At 37.2% G+C, this 22,337-nt stretch overlaps 1 protein-coding gene across 1 annotated transcript; it reads left to right on the top strand.

Moving 5' to 3' along the window:
- Positions 1-14,141: 14,141 nt before the first annotated feature.
- LOC131323340 (choline transporter protein 1-like) lies at positions 14,142-21,568 on the top strand. Its single transcript, XM_058355081.1, has 10 exons — positions 14,142-14,435; positions 15,499-15,857; positions 15,993-16,138; positions 16,837-17,020; positions 17,344-17,417; positions 17,499-17,612; positions 17,947-18,303; positions 18,959-19,219; positions 19,842-20,069; positions 21,277-21,568. The coding sequence occupies exons 1-10, from the start codon at positions 14,251-14,253 to the stop codon at positions 21,460-21,462; spliced, it is 2,094 nt and encodes a 697-aa protein (XP_058211064.1). The 5' UTR covers positions 14,142-14,250; the 3' UTR covers positions 21,463-21,568.
- The last annotated feature ends 769 nt before the right edge of the window (positions 21,569-22,337 follow it).

Genomic DNA, 22,337 nt, shown 5'->3' with positions numbered 1-22,337 from the left:
ATCCTTGTCCATGTGAGCGTCGTGTGGATTATACCCGAGGGGAAAAGCCCACAGGAGAGAACGGGTCGACCTCGTCGCTACCGTTGGTTGAAGAAAACCATCGTTGACTGTGTTATGCTTCTGATTGGATTCGAATTGAACCGAATCGCGGACAAGACGGTCATTTTCTTTGTTTTCGTGGTGATGTCGAGCTATTACGTGATGCTTCTTATATGGGTCACAATGCCATTTCTGGAGTTGGGGCTTGCGGATGCCGTTTCCGGGGTGTTAATAGATCGAGCTGTCTGTGTACGATGATGACAACTTGACAACTTCGAGATTATTACGTTCTGTTGTATATTAGTGGTCTATCGAGCCGAAGTTCATTACTGAGAAGACAGATGACCTGAGTTATTTTTGGCAAGGAAAAAATGTTTGTATAGTGGATGGGTTACTCTAATAGGTGCGATTAGAACAGATGACCTCTTTTTTCTATACAACTCATACCATCTCCTCGATTAAGAGGAGCGAGTTGTTGGGGCCCCCCACTTTGACCCCAATAATCCAGAGTTGGATTTGCTTGGCCAACCCATGGCGGGATGGATACGCACAATCATTTAGTTGTGGAGTAGATAGAGCGGCGCATCCGACATATTAAAGTCCCGAACACCATCATCCAAACATTTTAATGCCCCACTTGGTTATAAGCCCACGTTACTGAGCTCGGCAATTATAATGTGTGATTCTGTTCCTTATTAAGTGAATATTTGAGAGATAATTAACGGATGTGGATCCTAAATTACTTTTTTGGACATCTCCCGTGCTAAACAAATCCCCATTACTACGCCATTGCCCATTGGCAGATTTTATAAGAAAAAATTCTATGGCACCATAGCTATTACGAGGATCTAATTCTATGAATCCGAACCGTTTTTAAATTAGTACTTTAGATAGATCATAATTCAGGTGGACTAAAAAAATTCCAAGTTCTATCACGTTGATATCAGGTTTGGCGTGTCATCGACCTAATACACAAGCTCGCAACCATAAACATAGGACGCTACTCCAAAGCAAGCCCCCACTGACACGACGAGCTTTGACTGCGAGAAGCAAAACAACCGGCGAGCCGTAGACCCACCGTCAAATCCTCATGGCCACGACGGGCAAAATAACAGTCTCAGAATCACAAACCACCGTGAAACAGTAGCTGAAAACTACTAACATAACAACTAATTTATACCTAAGTAAATAAACTTACCCGCATTTTTTTTCAAAATTGATTTGATTTTTTAGGGTTTCTCACCGAGTACTGTGCAAAACTTTCGGATCTGATGAGTGATGAACCCCAACCCTTGAAAATAGTTCTTCTATTGGATAGTCTGCATGTGTTGGAATCAGGATTTGAAAGAGGGAGTGGCACCGTTCGATAGGAATCTATTTAAGTCAGGCAAAAAAATGCGAAGAGCAAAGTTAAGCGTAAAGTCATATAATTAGACTTTTTGTTGGCTTTATTTTTTTATGAAAATAATAAATTCTTGGTCCATTCTTCTTGTGGCATTCAAATGAAAATCATTGAGATATATATATATATATATATGATTTTTCGGATATGAACTGTCATTTTTTAAATTTTATTTTTCACATTACGTGCTTGTAAAAAATAGTAATTGTTTGCATACCAATGAAACCTAATCATATCACGTTGAACATAAAAAATAAAAATAAAAATAATAAAAATTATTTTTGGCAAGAAAAAAATGTTTATATAGTAGATGGGTTCCTCTAAGTTAGGAAAAATGGCATCTCTTTTCTATGCAACTCACACCATCTATGAGAAATAAGTAAATAACAATCTGATTTTTTAAAACAAGTTCAGAAAAGAAAAAAAATAATCTAAATTATGTTTGGCAAGAAAAAAAAATGTTTGTCTAGTAGATGGGTTCCTCTAACAAGTGCGGTTAGGACAGATGACCTCTCTTTTTTATACAACCCATATCATGGGGTAGCAGTGAGTTGATGGGGCCCCCCACTTTGACCCCTATAATCAAGAGTTGGATTTGCTTGGCCAACCCATGACGGGATGGGTACGCACCATCATTTAATTGTGGAGTAGACAGAGCGGCGCATCTACCATATTAAAGTCCCAAAGACCACCATCCAAACATTTTAATACACCACTTGGTTACAAGCCCACGTTACTGAGCTCGGCAATTAGAATGTACAATGCCGTTATTTATTAAGTAAACAATTGAGAGATAATTAACCGATGTGGGATCCTAAATTGCTTTTTGATATCTTCCGTGAGAAACAAACGCCATTAATACTACCCCATTGCCAGATTTTCCTAGAGAAAATTCCATGGCACCATAGGTATTACGAGGATCTGATTCTATGAATCCGAAACGTTTTTAAATTAGTTTAGATAGATCATAATAATTCTTGGCTCAAATTTCTCAGATACAAGATTGGAGCACTGGGCTTTGTTCGTCTCGTCGAGACGATCTCGGGGATGTATAGTCAGGCTCCTCCTTTGGGAGGAGCAGATGCTCGGATACTGTTAGCCCAAAGGTTTCTATAGAATACCTTATTGATTTTGATGATAACAAAACATACTGGAATTGAAATATAATTACTATTGTGATATTTGGTATTCATTTGAATTCATGTTTATTTTGTAGGATTTGGTTGCAGTACACTGCAAACATTGCTACACCAAATCACTATCTTGAATAGCCAAGATAAATTGAAAGGAGGAAGTTTAAGGACAAATCTTCTCCTAGATTAATTAACTAGAGATTGATTCAAATGGATGGAATTTTTGGTTGCATGATTTTATATTTCCAACGGGTAATGGAACTTCTCAATTTACAAATGGCTTTCATTTCGGTGGCAAAGAAATGGAAACCAGATAACTGATTGGCTACATTTTTGTTGATTAGAAGAATTATCTCTAACGGCTAAATGATGGGAACAAGTCAAGTGAAAATTAAAGGACGGAATTGTGTAATTGATTTCCAAATATGAAGTGGTGCTTCCATGTTCATTGGTTCAAGGATATATATATAAAAGGCCAAGGAAGATTAAAGGGATGCAGAGGAGAGCTTCACGAAAAATACTCCAAGACACATTCTGATTAAATCTCTCAATACTCAATTCTTTATCTAGATATCTATACACTTGTGTGAGAGTGCTTAGTTTGATCTCCATTGTAAAAGGGATTGTACATCCTTATTCATACTCTTGTGAGTGATTACTTTTTGTGAGTGGTTTTGGAGAGAAAATCACTTGGTGGTTAGGTGTTACTAGCACCAGAGTCAAAACTAGTTGGAATAGGTGTGACTAACACCGGAGTCAAAATTAGTCAGAGCGATTGGAAATAGATTGCTCGTTGTAAAGGTTGTCTAGCACCCGCGAAGCTAGAAGGATTGTAACTATTGGAGATAGTGCAGCAAATCCCGAGTTGGACACTTGGGGAGTGGACTAGGCCGTGAAGTTGCGAACCAAACCACTATAAATCCTTGCGTTCGATTCTCTCTTCCCTACTCTCTTTACTTTCCGTTTTGCATATCAATATTGCAGAGTAAAATAGTATATCATTGAAATTGGAATTGTAGTTGAATAGATTGCAATTATTTTTTTAATTCCGCATTATATTTGAGATACCTAATTCACCCCCCCTCTTGGGTTGCTATTTGGACCAACAGATACTCCGTCGAAGATCTACCAGATTAGGGAGTGAGAGAGAGAGGAGATGTTCTGTCAGTGAGATTTTTTCATACTTGTATATGTGATTTATACATAGTGGAGTTTTTCCTTGGATATCTTTCGTTCGTGCTTAATTATTTTTGCGCTTGTGCTTAGAGGTGTGGATTGGGGTCAGGGTCACGACCCAACACAAATAATGTCAAGGTGGAACTCCAATTATGACTATGAGGTTTTGCTCTATAGAAGAAGCATTCTTGAATCCCTTTTTCTCTCTCTAAGTAAATAAACTTACCTGCAATTTTTCACAATCAAATTGATTTTTTAGGGCTTCTCACCTAGGACTGTACAAAACTTTCAGATCCGTAAGTCATCACACATGAGTGATGAACTCCAACCTTTTGAAAATAGTTCTTCTAGTCCATGTGGTGGAGTATGGATTTGAAAGAGGGAGCGGCACTACTCGATAGGAATCTACTTATGTCAAGCGAAAAAATGCGAGCAAATAGCAAAGTTAAGCGTAGAGTCATATAATTAATTGTTGGCTTTATTTATTTATTTATTTTTGAAAAGAATAAATTCTTGGTCCAATCTTCTTGTAGTACTCAAATGAAAATCATTGAGGTATATATGATTTTCCTGATATGAACCAGCCATTTTTTAAATTGTATTTTTCACATTCCGTGTACAAAATATTAATTGCTAGCTCGCATACCAATAAAATCTAATCATATCACGTTGAGCATAAAAAAGAAGAAGTCTGTGTTCGAAAATAGCCCACTGCCTGTAGAGTACCTCAGGTAAGAGTAGAAAGTTGGGGGACACCCCACTTTGATCCCGCAAAGGTGTGTTGACATCCAACCCATGTTGGGTTGGGACTTGGGTACGCACCATCATTCAGTTGTGGAGTAGAGAGAGCGATGCACCTGCCATTTTAGAATCCTAAATAACCACCATTCAAACATTTTGATGCCACACTTAGTTACAAGCCCACGCTATTGAGCTCGGCTTTTAGAAAGTGCGAAATAGTACCTTATAAAGTGAACCTTTAGGTGATAATTAGCCGATGTGGAATCCTGAGTTATTAACATCGCACCTAATTAACAAAACCCGTAATGGCCAGTTTTATGAGTGGAAATTCTATAAGCAGCTAATTAGCTGTTATTGTGATCTGATTCTTCAAATTACTGTGATTCAGCATTTCAATTATCATAACTGAGGTGGAAAAAAAATTATTACTAGTAATATATTTGAAAAACAGTTCGGTCAGTGGTCCGACGATGAGATTATTAATTAACTCCTCGTTCCCATTGAATTACTTGTCTTATCTTTTTCAAGATAATTAACCACTTATCAAATTATCTTTTCGATTGAAATTAAATTCCCCTTGACTCAAACATTTTGTAATTGCCTAAATTAAGAATATATAACGCCGTCAATTTTTTTGTTTTCTTTTTGTAGATTGATAGGAGAGATCATATATATATATATATATATATATATATATATATATATATATTGTTTATGAATTACAAAATACAAACCAACGGACACTACATATTGTTCTGAAGTTCACGAGATAACATAGCCTAACGTACAACTCAACTAACGCAATAAATAAAAGCCCATCATTCGTAGGAAATAAACAAAGAAACAAAAGGAAGACCCCATCTCAAGAGAGAAATTATCGATTCCTGCCCTGAACAGATTCAACCATCAAAAATGTTCTATGGGATAGAAATTGGGCTTATACTAACATAACAACTAATTTATACAAGAAGCTAGCATTCTTGAATCCCTTTATATCTAAGTAAATAAACTTACCTGCAATTTTTTTCAAAATCGATTTGATTTTTTAGGGTTTATCACCGAGTACTGTACAAAACTTTCGGATCTGATGAGTGATGAACCCCAACCCTTGAAAATAGTTCTTCTATTGGATAGGCTGCATGTGTTGGAATCAGGATTTGAAAGAGGGAGCGGCACCGTTCGATAGGAATCTATTTATGTTGGGCAAAAAAATGCGAGGAGCAAAGTTAAGCGTTAAGTCATATAATTAGACTTTTTGTTGGCCTTATTTTTTTATGAAAATAATAAATTCTTGGTCCATTCTTCTTGTGGCATTCAAATGAAAATCATTGAGATATATATGATTTTTCGGATATGAACTTTCATTTTTTAAATTGTATTTTTCACATTACGTACGTGTAAAAAATAGTAATTGTTTGCATACCAATGAAACCTAATCATATCACGTTGAACATAAAAAATAAAAATAAAAATAATGTTTGTGTTTGAAAATAAGGTGTCACACTGTCCACTGGCTGTACCACGAGATTGTCAATTCCTCATTGATGTGGAATTACTTGTCGTAATCTTATGATATAATTAACCCTGTGAAATTGATTTTTGCCTTTGCCATGGAATATTTTTTTTGTATGTATATAATGCTTTTATTCTACATAACGCAAACATATATGGTTCAATAGATTAATGATATTTGAACCATCAAATATTTCCTAGCATCCAATAAGAACAAAATTAATTGTTAGGAGTAAATATATTTTGGAATAGAAAATAGCAAACAAATTTTGATAAATTATTCAACTATAGTAAAATATGAAAATGAGTTTCAACTGAAGTGAAAAATAAATAAATTGGACAATGATTTATTTCCGTTGTTAAGGCTGAATGAAAACTTCTAGTCAACAAGGGAAAAAATTTATGGAAAAAAGACAAAACCAAGTTTACAAATAGGTTTAGAAAGAAAGAAAATATTCAAAAAATTGAGTATTCTGAATTTTTTTTTCTTCTAAAGATTGTTTGGTAGATAGGTTTCTCTAATAGGGGAGATTGAGCAAGGTGATCACAATTTACCCCAAAAACTAAGCCAATTTTGAGATTGTAATTCTAGCATAAGCCTTAGCTAGGAAAAATATTATTCAGAAGGAGGATTTATTAGGACAAAGTTATCGAATTCAAAACAGGATTGAATAATAGGTTAGCCGACCATATCCGTTTCAGATTTATAAGGTTAAGATGAAAAACAAGCCATAGACAAGTTTCGGTATTAATTACAAGGTCATTAAAGAAATGTTTGTTCGGTAGTTGGATTCCTGGTGCAATTATGACAGATGACCCCCTCATTTCTATACAACTCGCTTGAAACTCGGTTAGAGTACCTCAGTTAAGAGTAGCAAGTTGGGGGACCCCTCTCACTTTGGTCCCTCAAAGGATTTTTGGCGTCCAACCTATGCTGGGTATTGTAAATATGAAAATGAGATATGCCCTAGTAGCTTAGGAATTTGGAATAAACTAACTTATTTTGTTAAACAATTAATGACTTATTTTAATTCATTGTTGCTGATTTTTTTTTAAAGTTTCAAAATATATGAATTTTAGGATAAGTCTCAATATGAGAAAACAACATATATTCTTCAAAGATAAACTGACTTTAAAAACAAGTTCTGAAAAGAAAAAAAATAATACGAATTATTCTTGGCAAGAAAAAAATGTTTGTATAGTAGATGGGTTCCTCTAATAGTTGAGGTTAGGAAAAATGGCATCTCTTTTCTATGCAACTCACACCATCTACGAGAAATAACAATCTGATTTTTTAAAACAAGTTCAGAAAAGAAAAAAATAATCTAAATTATGTTTGGCGAGAAAAAAAATGTTTGTCTAGTAGATGGGTTCCTCTAATAGGTGCGGTTAGGAAAGATGAACTCTCTTTTCTATACAACCCACATCATCGGGTCTTCAATTAAGAGCGGCGAGTTGTTGGGCCCCCCACTTTGACCCCTATAATCAAGAGTTGGATTTGCTTGGCCAACCCATGACGGGATGGGTACGCTCCATCATTTAATTGTGGAGCAGATAGAGTGGCGCATCTACCATATTAAAGTCCTGAAGACCACCATCCAAAACATTTTAATGCTCCACTTGGTTACAAGCCCACGTTACTGAGCTCGGCAATTAGATTGTACAATGCCGTTATTTATTAAGTAAACAATTGAGAGATAATTAACCGATGTGGGATCCTAAATTGCTTTTTGATATCTCCCGTAAGAAACAAACGCCATTAATACTACCCCATTGCTAGATGTTCTTAGAGAAAATTCCATGGCACCATAGGTATTACGAGGATCTGATTCTATGAATCCGAAACGTTTTTAAATTAGTTTAGATATATAGATCATAATAATTCTTGGCTCAAATTGCTCGGATACAAGATTGGAGCACTGGGCTTTGTTCGTCTCGTCGAGACGATCTCGGGGATGTGTAGAGTTAGGCTCCTCCTTCGGGGAATTGGGAAGAGCAGATGCTTGGATACTCCGTCGAAGATCCACCGGATTAGGGAGTGAGAGAGAGAGGAGTGGGGAAGCCGGTTTGTGGCTCTCTCAGTGATATTTTTTCATACTTGTATATGTGATTTATACATAGTGGAGTTTTTCCTCGGATATCTCTCGTTCGTGCTTGGTTATTTTTGTGCTTGTGCTTAGAGGTGTGGATTGGGGTCGGGGTCACGACCCAACACAAATAATGTCAAGGTGGAATGCCAACTATGACTATGAGGTTTTGCTCTATAGAAGAAGCATTCTTGAATCCCTTTCTCTCACTAAGTAAAAATAAACTTACCCGCAATTTTTCACAATCAAATTGATTTTTTAGGGTTTCTCACCTAGTACCGTACAAAACTTTCGGATCCGTAAGTCACACATGAGTGATGAACTCCAACCCTTTGAAAATAGTTCTTCTACACCATGTGGTGGAGTATGGATTTGAAAGAGGGAGTGGCACCGCTTGATAGGAATCTACTTATGTCAAGCGAAAAAATGGGAGCGAATAGCAAAGTTAAGCGTAGAGTCATATAATTATTTGTTGGCTTTATTTTTATTTTTATTTTGAAAAGAATAAATTCTTGGTCCAATCTTCTTGTGGTACTCAAATGAAAATCATTGAGATATATATGATTTTCCTGATATGAACCAACCATTTTTTAAATTGTAATTTTCACTTTACGTGTATAAATTATTAATTGTTCGCATACCAATAAAACCTAATTGTATCACGTTGAGCATAAAAAAAAAAAAAGTTATGTGTTCAAAAATAGGGTGTCACACTGTCCACTACCTGCACTACGAGATTATCAGTTCCTCATTGATGTGGAATTACATATAATTAACCTTGAGAAATTGATTTTTGCCTTGGTTATAAAAAAATGTTTATTCGGTAGTTGGATTCCTGGTGCGATTATGAAAGATGACCCCTCATTTCTATAGAACTCGCTTGAAACTCGGTTAGAGTACTTCAGTTAAGAGTAGCAAGTTGGGAAACCCCCCACTTTGATCCCGCAAAGGTGTGTTGGCATCCAACCCATGTTGGGTTGGGACTTGGGTACGCCCCATCATTTAGTTGTGGAGTAGAGAGAGCGGTGCACCTGCCATTTTAGAGTCCTAAATAACCACCGTCCAAACATTTTGATGCCTCACTTAGTTACAAGCCCACACTACTGAGCTCAGCATTTAAAAAGTGTGAAATAGTTCCTTATAAAGTGAACCTTTGAGTGATAATTAACCGATGTGGGATCCTGAATTATTAACATCGCACCTAATTAACAAAACCCGTAATGGCCATGTTTTATGAGTGGAAATTCTATAAGCAGCTTAATTAGCTGTTATTGTGATCTGGGCCGTCATTTTCCCTTTCAATTATCATAACTGAGGTGGAAAAATTACAAGTAATATATTTGAAAAATAGTTCGGTCAGTGGACCGACGATGAGATTATTAACTCCTCGTTCCCATTGAATACTTGTCTTAACTTTTTCAAGATAATAAACCACATATCAAATTATCTTCTTCGTTTTTTCTCGACAAACGAAACAATTTTATAAATCTCGAAGGAGGTACACCAAGAGAAAAAGAAGAAAGAGTGAACTTGCCCAACCACGAAATAAGAAACACAAAAATTAAAAACACACCATCCAACCGGGGGTTGGAAGTGCAACACCTCAAACCCATAATTAGAGCTTTAGCTTTTGAATACCATCAAGAAAACATTTAAAATCCTCCACTGAGTACACCTTGATATCGAACTTTGCTTTCATCCACATTGCCATCCTAGTCTTAATCTGGTCCCCTGCCTCGCTAGCTGACCTTGAGGTATTGTTGAAAATTTTAAATTCCCCTTGACTCAAATTATTTTGTCATTGCCTAAATTAAGAATATATAACGCCGTCAATTTTTTTTGTTTTCTTTTTGTTGATTGACAGGAGAGATCATATATATACATTGTTTATGAATTACAAAATACAAACCAACGGACACTACATATTTTTTTGAAGTTCACGAGATAACATAGCCCAACATACAACTCAACTAACACAATAAATAAGCCCATCATTTGTAGGAAATAAACAAAGAAAAAACGAGGGAAAATGACGATCAAGGACATGTTTTGATAATTAATAAATGTCAAGGACATTTTCAGCATTAACAAATATTCTCAGCATGTTCTTGGCAAGTATTAATTATCAAAACCCGTCTTGGATCGTTATTTTCCCAAGAAACAAAAGGAAGACCCCATCTCAAGAGAGAAATTATCGATTCTTGCCCTGAACAGATTCAACCATCAAAAATGTTCTATGGGATAGAAATTGGGCATATACTTGACTTCAGATGTGTTTGGTGTAGGTTTTAATAAGCTAAATTAAAATTTTAGACTGTTTGTTAAATAAGTCGTATAATTTTAATAAGTCAATTTTTGTTTGCTTGGCCAACCCATGGTGGGATGGGTGCGCACCTTCATTTTTTGTTGTGGAGTAGAGAAAGCGATGCACCTGTCCTATTAGGGTCCCAAAGACCACTGTCCAAATATTTTGAAGCCTCACTTGGTTACAAGCTCATGCTACTGAGCTCGGCATTTAGAAAGTGCAATGCTATAATTTACAAAGTGAACCATCGAGTGATAATTAACCAATGTGGGATCCTAGGTGATTAACAAAAGACATAAATACCCAATGGCGAGGTTTTACAAGTGAAAATTGTGTAAGCACCGTAGCTATATTCTCATCTGATTCTTCAAATCCCAATTGCCAAAGTCTAACATAATATTATGTGTAAATAATCAAGATTTAACCACCACTTCTTTACCAAAAAAAAAAGATTTAACCACCACTCTCACGTGGACATTAGTTCTTTCCATTGCAGACTCCAACTTATGGCTATGAGAACTCCAACCGGGTTGGGGTTGGCCAAGTATTTTAGCCGAGACTTAAGATCTATTCTAAAGTTTTAGGTTCGATTTTCCTTAACAATGGTTTTTGGAGGGCCACCTCACCCCCTGCGTAAGCATGTGAAGCGGGCTGTAGGAATTAGTCCGAGGTGCGTTCAAACTGGCCCGAGACACCTTACATTACCCAAAAAAAACTTATGGCTTTGAGGTTTTTACTTTTTAACAAACAATTTGCCGTCAGAATGGATTACAACAAATGTAAATGGAAAAATGGAAGAGTAGAAAATTCAAATGGAAGAGTCGTTGATGGTAGCTTATGTGAACCATACGAAATGAACAAGTGGGTTTTAGGTAGTGTACGGTAGGTTTATAGTCTCTTAGAATTAGTTAATATACGAATAAACCTATACGAACATCTAGTTATCAAAAAATAAAATCCTACAAAGTGAATACGGTGTGAGGAAATTAGGGTAATCAGTTTTTAGAGAAAAACAAAGAAAGGCGAGAGAAAACGTAGGTCCTAGAGAGATTGCAAGAAGACTTGTACTTTTGATTCGATTTCATAGCGGACTGGTGTGGCTCCCGTGGTTTTTTCTCACGTTGAGGTTTTTCACGTTGCTTGCTCGACCAAAGTGTGACGTAGTAAAGAGCGCCCCAAGCGTAGGGCTAGGTCGGTTGCAGCATAATAAACTCGGAAGTCCGAGATCGAATCCACAGGGAGCCAATGGAGCTAGGCCGGAGGTTTGATGTACGAAGGGTTTTTAGCGTTAGGATCGCCAACCTTTAGGTTCGGCTTTGAGACGGCTAACTTTTGAGCGATTGAAATTCTCTCTACCTCCTAACTTGATTGAAAATGAAGTTTGTCTAGAAATTAAAAAGCGGCAAGGTCTAGGGTTTATTCCGCCCATAACTTAGGTCGTTCAATGCTTCTCTTCGATAACTCAAGTGAGAGTCATTGTCATGTGATCTTACTCGGAAGATTTAACCAGGAAAATCAAGTTTAACTCATACAACAAGGTTTGGAGATGGAAAGGAACTCATTTAGGCATTTTATCAAACACCTAGAGTGACAGAGTTCCAAGCATGTCGTGTGCCAAGGAGACTTGTCGACATGACATCAACGAAGTTAACAACCCTAAGTTTAGACCAAATATTAGAGTTCAACAAGTTCTTTGACGCATTTTGGCAAACACTTAGAGTGACATAGCTCCAAACATTATGTGTGACAAGAGATCAAGTCCTTGCCTGAACATAATCAAAGAGGTTAACAACCCTAGGTTTTGTTACATAAAAATAAACTTAATCCATTCACAAACCACATTAAGCACAAAAAATGAGAGAAGCCATTAAACTACCTAAATCATGGGGTAGAACCGTAGAAATCACCCCATGACCAAGCCTATTCGACTACTCACTCATATTCGAAGAACAAGACATAAGCATAAAAAGAGAAACGTGATTCATGGACGAAAACGAAAATAAACTTAAGATTAATGAAGATCTCAACAATACGAACAACTTTAATAAAAGTGAAATACCTTAAAATCCAAGTAATCAACCTCCTTTTGTAGAGAGATTGAGAAGATGAGATGAGATGAGAGGAGGTAGAGAGAGAAGTTCCTAGGATTGAAAATGAAAGATATCCTCTCAAAATGAGGTTAAAAATTATTTATAGTCCCAAACATTCGGGATATAAAAGTCTAAACTACCCCTAAAATGTCCAAAAGTCAAACATAAAATCTGCAGAAAATTCCAAGTGCTACGGGTAGGACCATTTTTGGGCTACCAGTAGTAGTCTCGGTTTGCAATTTTGACACAATTTCTGATCACTGGCTACAGATAGTACCATTTTGGAACTACGGGTAGTGGCTGGACAGATTTCTTTTTCCTTTGTTTCTTCAGCCTTTCTATGCCCTTTGGCCTTCCATTGTCCCGCACACCCTCCGAAGCTACTATTCATCATTCTTGGGACTCGATGGCGGAGTGCCACAAGGCCTCGGGTGTACGGAAACCCTTAGAGTTAATCCATGGCGTCAAAACATGCCTTATTCACGCCATTCACCTGAAAACGCCAAAAACACACCTTTCGTACAATATCGTTCAAATCAAGCAAGTTATGCACTTGTGTGTGACAAAAATGAGAGGGATAAGCCCTATTATTTACATTATTGAGGGCTTATCACACGTATATCTTGTGTTCTTTCTTTTCTTGTTTGTTACGCACTATTTTTTTGTTTGCTTGCGATTTCTGTGATCATAATTTCCAAGATTCATAGGGCGTTGTGAGTTGAACAAGTAGTTTGATTCCTAACATCTTTTTCTTCTTTTTTTTTTTTTAAGGAGCACAAACATATTGTGTTCATAATAAAAAGTAAAAAGGACACTATCGGTCTAAAAATGCGAGAAAAAAAAAACGAAAAAAAACAAAATACAAAAATCGCGAAATACCCAGTACTAACGTGTAAGGATGTTGTAAGTATGTTATAGAATTTTGTTGTAAGCCTAGCATTTTTTAGCTCTCCTCCCCACTACTTACAACATTTTTAGCATTTTTCTGGCTAATCGTGACCAACTTTTACATTATTTTGTAATAAAATTGTCGAATGTTCAAAGAAAGAAAAAGTGTTTGGGTTTGTTTTCCTTGAAATTAAGGCCTCATTTGGTCTAAATTAATTATTACAGTAATTTTTTTGTCGCTATTTTTTTTTTCATTTTGGGTTAGGTTTTCGTCAGATTGTCAAAGATTGTTAGTTTGCCTGCACGAGATAAATTTTAAAAGTAAAAAAAATATGATCAAAAACTTTAAAAAGAGACAAAAAAAATTTTAAATTTGATTTATAAATTTTTACTGTTCTGAGTCCTCTTATCGACTCAATTAATAAATTATAAAAAAAAACTTGACGTAAAACTAACAAAACCAAAAATAATAAGCATGGGAAAAATATACACTGTAATTTACTTGTACTAATACTTTAGTTTATGCAAAAACCCAATCTAATAAATGTCGGAAGTGGCCCGGCAAAAGCCGAGCCAACTTGAACTCAAGGAAAGAGCCGAGCCACCTGGCCCTTAGATTCTGAACATAATCTTTGTCTTAAGTCAAAGTCACTCAAACGAATGTTAACATCAAATATTATAACCTTTGATAAAAAAAAAAAATTTATATAATTATAACCAATTACTCCTATACAGCTATATATAATAAGTGTAATAGTAATGCTTTCGACAAACTTTCCCAAATTCTTCGCTAAAACCCCTTTGGCTGCATCACACACAGTTCCTCACTTCACACATCCCAGCTGTACTCTCTCTCTCTCTCCCCAAGAACTTGATAATGAGGAGTTCTATGGGGGCAGTGATAGGGAGGTACCCATCAAGCGACGGAAGTGCCGAAACGGGTGGAATCATAAAGCACAACAGGAAATGCAGAGATGTTGTGTTCCTTGTCATCTTCATTGCCTTCTGGGTGGGAATGATTGTTAACTCCAGCTTTGGATTCAACAGAGGAAACCCATTGAGGTACGCAACAATTGGTTTCAGAATCCTCATGGGGTATCTTTTGATTTTTAATGTTCTTTTTCAAAAATCTTTGCTTCATCTCCAAACGAATTTTTCAGATTTTCTGTTTCTCCAATTTGTTTCTTTTGCTGAAATTTCTCACCTTTATCACCAATGTGATTCATTTGTTAGTGATGTTCTTTGATGGTTTTGTTTCCCATGGAAGTGTGGACTGAAGTTTTAAATAATGGTAGATTCCAAGATGTAGGCTTAACTAAAATCCCAAATTTGGGTTCTTTTTTGTATTTTATACTGGCTTTTGAGAGCAAGCTGTTGATTGGCAGCTTATAGTTCTTCTGCTTCTGGGAAATGGAACACTTCCAATTTTTAAAATTTGTGGTCTCTTTTCTCCTCCTCCCCTCTTTCTTTTGTAAAGACTGATGTTTTGTTTAGTAAATAAATCTGTAATGCTGATCTTTAGGGACACTATTTCTGGGTTTGTGAGATGGGTGTTCCTTGGGTAGGTTACAGTGCTGTAGCTGATGATTCGATAGAACTGAGAGTCCATTTTGCTGGATAGCAGTTGTTTTTCATGATTTCTTGCGATATCAATAGTTATTGATTATGGTTTGTACGAGCTAGTTGGCTTTGGATGATTCTGGTTATGTGAACCTCTCATGTAAGAATGGTAAAGAGAATTGCGGGTTCTTCCGCGTTCTTACCAGGATGTAGGATTATTGAAATTCAAAAAGTTGGGTTCTTTTCGACATTGCTGTTATCTAAGGGGCACGCTGCAAACGGTGCTTGATACTAGTACCTTAAGCTGTCAGTGAACTTGTTACTGTCGCTCTATTGTAAGACCACCCTCTACCCTGCTCAATTGTTCACTGAAACTTCTAAATATTGGCAGAACACGAGCTTTGCTTGCTTATTTATTTAGAAATTAGTTTAACTTGTATGCATTTTTACAATGGGATTGTTTATGTATGAGTGCATGCTGATGTACTCACTTTAAGCTCCCTTCATTTACTTAGATGATCCTTTTCTTTTCTTCATGATCGTGATATGTGGTTTGGACCATTAGGCTTACTTATGGGCTGGACTACAAAGGAAATGTGTGCGGCGATAGGCATGGAAATCCCGACCTTCGGCAATTGGAACTCAGATATTGGTTGAATCCCAACCAGGTTTACCAGAGTGGATTAAAGAACAGCCAATTCACACTTGATAATGCCCGGAGTATCTGTTTGTTGGATTGCCCTATCCCATCCGAAGATTCTCTCAATTGGGTGTGTGATTATCCAGAGGGAGATATCCATCTATCAACTGACGACTGGATAGATAGGAATTATGACTATTTTGCTGATCTAACTCCTGTTCTAAGGAACACCTCTCTTCAACTTCAAGGTCCCTGTTATCCGGTTATCTTTCCAAGCGTGAACGGTAAGTAATCCGGAGTTACGGTTTGCACTTTAATCACTTTGATGGAGATAAAGCTGTATCACATTGATTGAGCTTTTGTTAGTTTATGTGTTTATTACTTGTCCACTAAACTGTGGGAATCCTTTTCTTGTTCAGTTTACTGGAGCTGCCAGTTGATTGCACGTGCATCAAATGTGTCTTTGCGACATTGGCAGCAAATGGGTGGAGTAAGCGTTGTTGAGGACATACTCATAGATAAATCAATCCACAAGTCCGTCAATTCACAGTCAGCAGTTTTAAAGGTTGAGTAGTCTTTCTTTGTGTGTGTGTGTGTGTGTGTCTCCCTACTTTATAACACTCTTGCTTTGAAGTTGTTCACAAACACTATAAAATTGTTCTTGTTTGTGTTCAAAGTCTTAAGAAAATGGGAGACAGTACAGAACATACCGCTTGCTCTTCTTCATTGAGATAGAGACATGCAAACAGTGGTACAAACTACAAAATATCAATCATATTATTTAATCCTAGCTACACGGGTTCAGACTTGTAGAACCATGTTGAGACCGTGTTAATTTTGATGGACCAATCTTGTCTTCGTGAAAATTCTGCAATCTATGTTTGTCTGCACATGAGTGGTTCCCCAACTCAGTTTTTAGTATACGATGGGGTTAACCCATCTGTAGCTAGTGCAGGCTTGTACACCTTATGTTCTGGCAAGAATCTATATTTTAAAAAATTAGAATGCGATCACAATGTGTAGCCTTTTAGACTTAAGGCCTAGTGACTTGTTTGTGGAGATGCACACATTTGCTGGTCCAACAACTACAACCTACTCACCTCAGTAAACCTTGCCAACAGTTTTGGTTGTTGAGAAGACATCCTTTTTTTCTTCTTATGGAGTTTCACTGGGTAGTGGTTACCCCTGCCCCCAACACTGGCGGTTATTTGGTTTTTCTCACACATTGATTTTTGAGGAAAATTTACCGTTGTTATTTTGCAGAGATATGTCGCTGACATTGGCAAGTCTTGGCCTGTATTGATTGTTTGTGGAGGAATCCTGCCACTGTTCCTATCAGTAATATGGCTTTTGATGATTAGACATTTTGTGGCTGGGATGCCATGGATAACAGTCATCCTCTTCAACGTCCTCATAATTTCATTTACAATGTTCTATTATTTGAAGGGTAAGCAAATTTCCTACTACTGTTTTCCATCTGAGCTGTTTAGAAAAAATCAAATGGTGGTTTCATGCTTCTCGAGCTGTCTTCCATATGTGCACATGTTATGCTACATATATTTACACCCTTTTTATGATGAAATTAGCTGTTGACGTTCGTCTTAGGGAATAAAACATCTTGCGTCAAGTTTTATGTAGGTTCCTAACTTTGTTTGCTAGGATCTACAATACTTAAGTTGCTTGCTGTTTAAAGTAGTATGTGTGTCTTAGCTGCTTTGGAGCATTATAACTCAGTTAATCATTTGTGACGATGACTTCTTTTGTTTTTAGCTGGATGGATGGGAAACACTGCCATATCTCCTATTATTGGTGAGCATGATCCATATTATAACGTATCTTCCAGGGTGGGTTCTTAACTAAACCCTCTATTATTGATAGCAGTTGATATAGATTTGTTATTTACTCGAGCATTTTTCAACTTTCAGGAGCTTAAACATCTTCAAGCTGTTGCTATTCTCATGACCATTGTGATGATTATCTCCATTCTTTCATCTATTGCAATAGTCCGCCGCATCCTTATGGCAACATCTGTTCTCAAGGTAATCATTATGTCTATTCCTCTAGAATTAATATGAAACTCGACAAAACATTTGAATAACTAGTATTTGATCCTAATTTATGAGTTTGTCACCCTTAACTTTCCGTCAAACTCTGATAAGTACGGAAGCATGAACTAGTTTTGAGGATCATATCAAATACTAGGACATTTAACCCATCAATATTCACTTCAACTTGGACAAAACCTACATACCCAAAAAAAGAACTTGGATTATTGACATTATAGCCTTGCCGTTCCTTTTATTAGGTCGATGAGCTGGTTTATAGACGATTTTATGGGGTTATAAGTGCAGTTGCTACTACATCTGTATGCAGGTTGCTGCCAAGGTCATCGGAGAAGTTCAGGCACTTATAATCTTTCCAGTCATACCTTACTTTATCCTTGCAATTTTTTACATGTTCTGGCTTTCGGCTGCTCTCCATCTTTTCAGTTCCGGTCAGGTCCTCGAAAATGACTGCAACTCCAACTGCTGTGCCTATGAGCTTGGGTTGAAAAGGGTGAGCTGTGATCGTTGCTGCGGTTATAGCATCCATTATACTTCCCATATCGGTGCTGCAATCCTTTTCCACCTATTTGGCTGTTACTGGGCCACACAGTTTTTTATAGCATGCTCTTCAACTGTGATTGCGGGTTCTGTTGCTTCCTACTATTGGGCACGTGGTGAAACATCGGTAAGTTACTCAATCATAACCATTAAGAATTTTCTCTACACGCATAGTCTACATGATACCTTGGATCAATCGTAGAATCTTTTTCGAATAGGCTCTCTCTTCTTGGGGTGGGTTTGCGTTGTGGTGTTACCTTATATGTTTTGTAAGGGAAGATGGTGTACTCTTAATTTCTTTTTAGGAAAGTGAGATTCTTTTGAGTATAGGTGGATGGGAAGCATAATATCTTCAGTTTATAATGTGCTCTTGTAAATTGCCGCATCCCTTCTTTTGTGTATTACTCCATTTGACATTGATGCCTATGGATTACTATGCCCTCAGTTGACGAATTGGGCTTAGATCAGCTAGTCCAAGGTTTTAGATTTATACATCCTCCCATCTTCCAGTCTGCCCAGGCTTCAATATACTGTCCTTGATTGCCCTGTGGACAAAGTTATACTATACAGCAGAAATTTTGGACCTTTCTAGCTTACTATGTAGGGGTCCTTGGGGATTGTATCCTTCTGTCTGAGGGAAAAAAATTGGGATAGACTGCTACTTCTGCAAAACAAGGTACTTGAGGAGTTGAGGATAATTTTCCTTAGGTTCAGATTTACACTTCAATATCAATATCTCGTGCATTTTCTTTCATCTGATAGTTGGTAATATTTTAATGCAGCCAGAGATTCCATTTCTTCCTGTTGTCTCCTCCATGAAGCGGCTGATGCGTTACAGCCTTGGTTCTGTAGCTATTGGCTGCCTACTTGTATCCTTTGTTGAGTCCATCCGGTTTATACTTGAGGCTATTCGTCGCAAATTGAAAGTTGCTAATGTGGTACCTGATAGCCACATTGGAAGGTTGGCATTTCACTCTTCTCAGTTTTTCCGACGATGTATTGAATGGACCACCAAATCCGTGAACCGCAATGCCTATATTATGGTAATTTACTGAAACTTCTTTTCAGCCAAATTATGTACCTTTTCATTTGCATTGTATTTTTGTCTGTGTTTCATGGAGTTGATAAGCTAGAAAATGACTTCCACGTGGAGAAAACTTAACTGGCCTGAAAGGAGGAGAAATGCAATTTCCCTTGTGAAGATACTCCTATTAGATATTCCTAAGATTGAATGTGTTGAGAATTTTCTCGAAATGAACTTAAGCTGATGATATCATCATCTAACATGTGGACTATTAATGTCATCGTTTTCCTTTTTCTGGAAACAACTTTCACAGCAGGCAATAAATTTTGCATGGTAAAGTCTAATCCATAACAAGGAGGATACCTGGGAACTTAAGTCCTGTTCCCTGTGAGTCAAAACAAAGTGAAAGTTTAGAATTTGATCAATTTGTTTATATTCTCACCACATGTTGCCCCAGGACTGCAAAGACTCTACTACTTTTGTGCTGACTTTTCTTTCTTTGAGATCACCCTTTGTAACCTATGTTACTTGGAATAAGATCTTAATCTATCTACAAAAAAAGGGGGACTTCAATGCCAATACAAGTGTATAGCACATTGTTGATGTGTACGTATTTAGAAACATGCTTCTGATACTTTCAGATTGCTATCACGGGAAAAAGCTTCTTTAAGGCTTCTGAGTTCGCGACAGAATTGATCATCAGCAACATCCTTCGGATAGGGAAAGTGAACGTGATTGGTGATGTTATCCTCTTTCTTGGGAAGTTGTGTGTCAGCCTTTCAAGTGCAGTGTTTGCTTTCCTCATGTTGAACACTCACAAATACAACTCTGCCCACAACAAGATCTCCTCCCCTCTATTTCCTGTGCTGGTATGTTTCTTGGTATCTATTTCCTATTTATAAATAAAACAACATATTATACCATATGAAGTGCTGAATTTGAGAATTGCTGGTTACAAGCAAGTGAAAGCAATAAGGTTAGGTTGTAAAGCAAAAAAATGTGGGCTTTATGATGTGATTTAGGCAAATTATTGGGTATAGACAACAGCATGAAGCAACCATGGAACGTCTTCATGATGTAATTCTTAAATTGACAGCTTCCAAAATGAAATTTTACTGCTATGATATTGGATGACTTCGTGATGATTTAAATTTTTGTTCATGTCGAAAGCTGGTAGGTGGTGGCTTTGTTTTTTTTTTTTTTTTCATTGTGGTTATATTTTCTTACAATGACCTTTCAGATTTTTTTTTCCAGCACTAACTTCTGTGAAGAATGCAAGGCAACATGATTTTATACTTTTGTGTTCTACTGTAAAATATCTATCCGCGCAGACTATTTATCATGATATGTTGAGTTGCTTTCCCATTAACCTTTCAACCTGTTAGGTTTAAGATAAAATGACGTCTCAACAAATAACAATAACAGTACCCGTGTAATCCCCAACCAATGGGGGTATGGGCTGGTGAAGACTGAGGCAGACCTAACCTTTAAAAATATGTGCACAAAGTGGGTGCTCTCAAAAAAGTTTTACGAGAAGATAAAATGACATCTAGTCATAATAATCTTGATGCCAACAACATATTCAATCAGATGGTGTGTTACGTGTCACATTTCTATGCTTGGGTCCTTATGAACATATTTACTCACAATAACACTTTAATCTTTTTAACCTTTTCTGTACATTGCAGTGAGATTCCTTGATAATTTTGCGTCAAGAAATTTGTAAGGGTTTGTTTAGCAATTTGTGGAGGGTATTGCAAAGGAAGGGGAAAACAAAGCGAAAACCTAGACACATTTGAATTCTTTTTTCATTCCTCTTCTTTTCCCTCCACAAATCCAAGACAAGGTTGTGTTTAGGATTTATTGAGGGTTTTGTGGAGGGAAAATAAAAGGAATGGGGAAGGACCCGAAAATGTTTGAAAATTGAATACTTCTCTTTCTTTTTTCTTTTCCCCCACCAAAATCCCATACATATCCAAGATCCAAACACTGCCATAGCAGAACCATTTCTGCTCTTTTTTCAATTTCTGTTACAGAGTCGAGATTGAAGAAGTAATCGCGTTTTTGTTAGTGCAGGTATGCTGGGGTCTCGGCTATGTTGTAGCTACTCTTTTCTTTGGCGTTGTGGAGATGTCTATTGATACCATCATCCTCTCATTCTGCCAGGATTCTGATGAGCACCAAGGTACTGCTCAATTTGCCCCTCCCCTTCTCCTTGAGACTCTCAATGACCAAAATGAGATGCAAAGACTTACCCAATAACCCCTTTGTAAACCTTCCAATGCTTGTTTTGTTTTGTTGTATTCTCTTCATGGAACTTGAGAATCCTCAATGTATAATATGATCTATATGCTTTGGTCCGCGCTCATCTTCGGTGTTTTGATCACAACCAGTTTGTTTGTTGAGTTCTTACCCCTTTCCCTTTATTGCATATATTTTGTTTGGGAAACATTAGCATCTTTTACTTTTCTGTCAGCAGTGTGTTGTTTTGCAGTGTATAATAGCATTAACGCTAGGGCGATCATAGATGGATATCATCCCGTATGACACCTTACAACAAGGTTTATCAAGTGACTCGCCTTAATGATCCATTGGTTCGTTTATTAGGCCTCCATGCGCACAGGGGAGAAAATACATGTAGTCCATATGATCAAAGTGGAGTTTCTGGGAGGCTCACTAACTGGATAGGACCGTCTAGTACTTGGGGAATTTTTTTTTTTTTGGTAACCGAGGAATAACGCTGCAGCCGAGCCGTTATTGGACCCGATTGCGCAATCCAAACCTCGGGGAAGACTAGTACAGCAACCCACAGCCATGGCCCCCAACTTAAATCAAGGTTTGCCTCCAGGGGAAATCGAATCCTGCTATGTTGCAAACGCAAGTTTGCCCTTACTAGATTGACAACCCATAGGTGGGTAGTACTTGGGGAAATTGACTCTACTAATGCCATTTTCACAAAGGTATTCAACACGTAAATACCTCTACCCACACAAGGTTCATGACTCCGAAATCATGGAACCAACCAGCGCAAAATCTTCTGTTTTTTAGGGGAATGCAAACTCTCTCTCTCTCTCTCTCTCTCTCTCTCTCTCTCTCTCTCTCTCTCTCTCTCTCTCTCTCTCTCTCTCTCTCTCTCG

This window comes from Rhododendron vialii, chromosome 4a (assembly GCF_030253575.1).
Source record: "Rhododendron vialii isolate Sample 1 chromosome 4a, ASM3025357v1".
In the NCBI taxonomy this organism is placed as follows: domain Eukaryota; kingdom Viridiplantae; phylum Streptophyta; class Magnoliopsida; order Ericales; family Ericaceae; genus Rhododendron; species Rhododendron vialii.
Note: the sequence above shows the minus strand (reverse complement) of the source record. Positions and strands in the feature narration are given on the sequence as shown.

What these genes read in the sequence shown, in the direction of transcription:
- LOC131323340 (XM_058355081.1), top strand. Translation starts at nt 14,251, where the DNA reads ATGAGGAGTTCTATGGGGGCAGTGATAGGGAGGTACCCATCAAGCGAC. An exon ending in ATTATAACGTATCTTCCAGG is followed by an intron (nt 17,418 to 17,498) that starts GTGGGTTCTTAA and finishes TTCAACTTTCAG; the next exon opens with GAGCTTAAACATCTTCAAGC. An exon ending in GGGCACGTGGTGAAACATCG is followed by an intron (nt 18,304 to 18,958) that starts GTAAGTTACTCA and finishes ATTTTAATGCAG; the next exon opens with CCAGAGATTCCATTTCTTCC.